General features: G+C 36.1%; 1 protein-coding gene across 1 annotated transcript in view; it reads right to left on the reverse strand.

Moving 5' to 3' along the window:
- Positions 1-956: 956 nt before the first annotated feature.
- Positions 957-2,886, reverse strand: part of LOC107730200 (proton-coupled folate transporter) — a 38,430-nt gene continuing 36,500 nt past the window's right edge. The window contains exon 7 of the mRNA XM_016540956.1: positions 957-1,035. Coding sequence (XP_016396442.1) covers positions 984-1,035 — 52 coding nt within the window. The 3' untranslated portion in view covers positions 957-983. The remainder of the gene's footprint in view (positions 1,036-2,886) is intronic.

A 2,886-nucleotide genomic window follows, 5' to 3' on the forward strand; every position in this document is an offset into this window, starting at 1 on the left:
GTTTCACTACCCAATCAATTCCCAATGGATAAAATCAATTTCCGCTCAACATTTTTTCCCAATAAATATCCTGTTTCACTTGGAAATACATCAGATTTCAGAAGTAAATTTGGTTGTAAACACCATTTCATGTTAACTTGACTGGCTTGTCCATGTAGGACACCAATATAGCTGTACCATAAACACCATCTATTCCACATTAAGGAAGTTCATTCATGGCAGCCTTATGTAAGTTTTGGAAAAATAAACATACCTTTTCAAAAGTCCATAAACAAACCTCCTATGTAATCTTCCCTTCCATATTTAGTTCCTTCCCCAACAGACTACCTTTGATTGAAGTTTTGCGGTCAACATCAGAGCCCATATGACTTTCTGCCACTCTGAGTTCTGAGACAAAGATCCACAAAGAGACGTCTGTGGCCCAGTTAATGGAGGAAATGCACTTAAATCTCAACTTTATGCATGAAATGTACTTAATTGTCCAACAACTCCAGGATTCTACCCTGTGTCAGTATAATTGTGGTGAATGGCTTATCGGGGAGAACAATTCTGTGCCACGATTCTCATTTACTTCTTCCAATTCTGGAGCTGACCTTTCACCATTCTAATTTTATTAAGAGGTTATTAATGCTTTCTCACCACACGCTCATACAGACTGCAGTGCATTTCAGCTCTCTAAAGAACTTAGGGAGAGTCTTTTCTGCATGATATCATTCTGTATTTTGTTATTTATTATACAGTACTTACATATATTACATATGAATCAGTTTAAAGTGCAACTGGTGAATTCATCTGGGTTTCACAATTTTGCTTGTGATGGAATATGCGCCAGTCAGTGGTGTGTTCCTCACAAAAAAAAAATGAAAAAGGATACTTTTTTTTCGTGAAGACTTTTAGAGAAGATCAGTTTGCCACAGAAAAGCATGCAAATATCCAATCATGGATCCACTTTGTGCTGAAAGAATAACCCAGAAGGAGGAGATTCAGTCTGAAAGCACAAGGCGAGGATGAGTGGCGGGCATCTCACTAATCCACCTAAAAGCCAACAGAGAGACACATCAGTCACAATAAGAGGAGGTGCCACAGAACAGAGACACTCCACACTTCACAGTATACTTCATGTAAATCTCCCTCCCCTATAGTGATTTAAGCATGGTTTTAGTTTGAAATCAGCATGTTATTTAATTTAAAACAATAACATTTGATCATAGAAATACATCTTTGTCGAATAAAGAAGGAAAAGCAAATAAATCAATAATAACTTGTATGTGTAATTCAGTTGCTGGCTTAAGAATGGCAGCAGGCCACCAGGTGTCATAAATAGGCCATTCATAATTCACATGGATGTTTATGCAATGTCAAGGGCAAACTAAAACCTTCCTGTCTCTGTGGCTTTCACTAGCGGCTGAAGTCTTTTCTTGTCGCTCAGTGGCAAAGGAAAAATTAGCTTTATTGCATTTTTTGGATAAAGGTGATGGCACATGCATATATGCGACTGTGTTATGTTTTCCATAGGCATTGCACCATAATTCCTCTACAGGTCTCCTTGTAGTACTTGTACAAGTAGACCTGTAATTATGTAAATATTTATTTTCATTTAACAGATTTTAGTATAGTTTTATTATATTTTTGTATATTTGGAATGTAATCTAACATTTTTTGTTTAGTGTTGAGTTGGGTAGCGATTTTAAATTTTAATTCATTATTAATTACAAAAACCTCCATGTAACTACATGTAACATTTGTAAATAACTGTAAATAATAATAAATATTATTGTTATAGGTAGTAAGGACATCGTGGTACTGTTGTGAACGCGTGTCAAACACTGACAAGGAAAAGAAGAAATTGTTGAATAAAGTCGTTATTTTTGTTTTCTTTGCACACAAAACATATTCTTGATCTTCATAAAATTCAGGTTGAACCGCTGATGTCACATGGACCATTTTAACGATGTCCTTACTACCTTTCTGGGCCTTGAACGTGTCAGTTGCATTGTTGTCTATGCAGGGTCAGAAAGCTCTCGGATTTCATCAAAAATATCTTAATTTATGTTCCAAAGATGAATGAAGGTCTTAATTAATGACAGTATTTTCATTTTTGGGTGAACTAACACTTTAAGATTTGCATTTTTAAATAACAATGAACAAGACCCATACACAGCATTACCTAATTATTGATAATGCTAATTTGTACATAATATACTAATGTTTTTCCTAACATTAATAGCTGAATTTCTTAGAATCAATTAATTCATTAGCTAACATGAACAAAGAACAACACCACAATAAGATCCAGCAATACCCCTAATAATGCTATTTTCCTGTTGAATAATGTTAGTAAAGAGCCTGCAAAAATGAGTATCACATTAAGTAATGTTGAAATATGCCACAATTATACAAGAGGGTTCACAAAAGTGCATAATAAATTACATACAGTGGGGGAAATATGTATTTGATCCCTGGCTGATTATGTAAGTTTGCCCACTTACAAAGAAATGAAGGGTCTGTAATTTTTATGGTAGGTTTCTGGAGCCACTCCTTTGTTGCCTTGGCGGTATGTTTTGGGTCATTGTCAAGACCCAATTTATGACCCATCTTCAGTGTTCTGGCTGAAGTTCTCGTCCAAGATTTTACAGTACATGGCCCCGTCCATTTGCCCCTCCATGCTCTTTGGTCTTGCCCATGGTGGTGAGAGAGGTTGGAATGGAAGATACAGATTGTGTGGACAACTGTCTTATACACCTAACGAGCTGACATTAGGAGTAACTTCTTAAAGTGGCAGGACTAATCTGTGTTCCACATGGGCACATAACCAATCTGTGGGAGCCAGAATTCTTGCTGGTTGGTAGGGGATTAAATACTTATTTCACTCACTGAAATGCAAAT

The sequence above is a fragment of the Sinocyclocheilus rhinocerous genome, unplaced genomic scaffold (genome assembly GCF_001515625.1).
Source record: "Sinocyclocheilus rhinocerous isolate Xijiao unplaced genomic scaffold, SAMN03320098_v1.1 scaffold1419, whole genome shotgun sequence".
In the NCBI taxonomy this organism is placed as follows: domain Eukaryota; kingdom Metazoa; phylum Chordata; class Actinopteri; order Cypriniformes; family Cyprinidae; genus Sinocyclocheilus; species Sinocyclocheilus rhinocerous.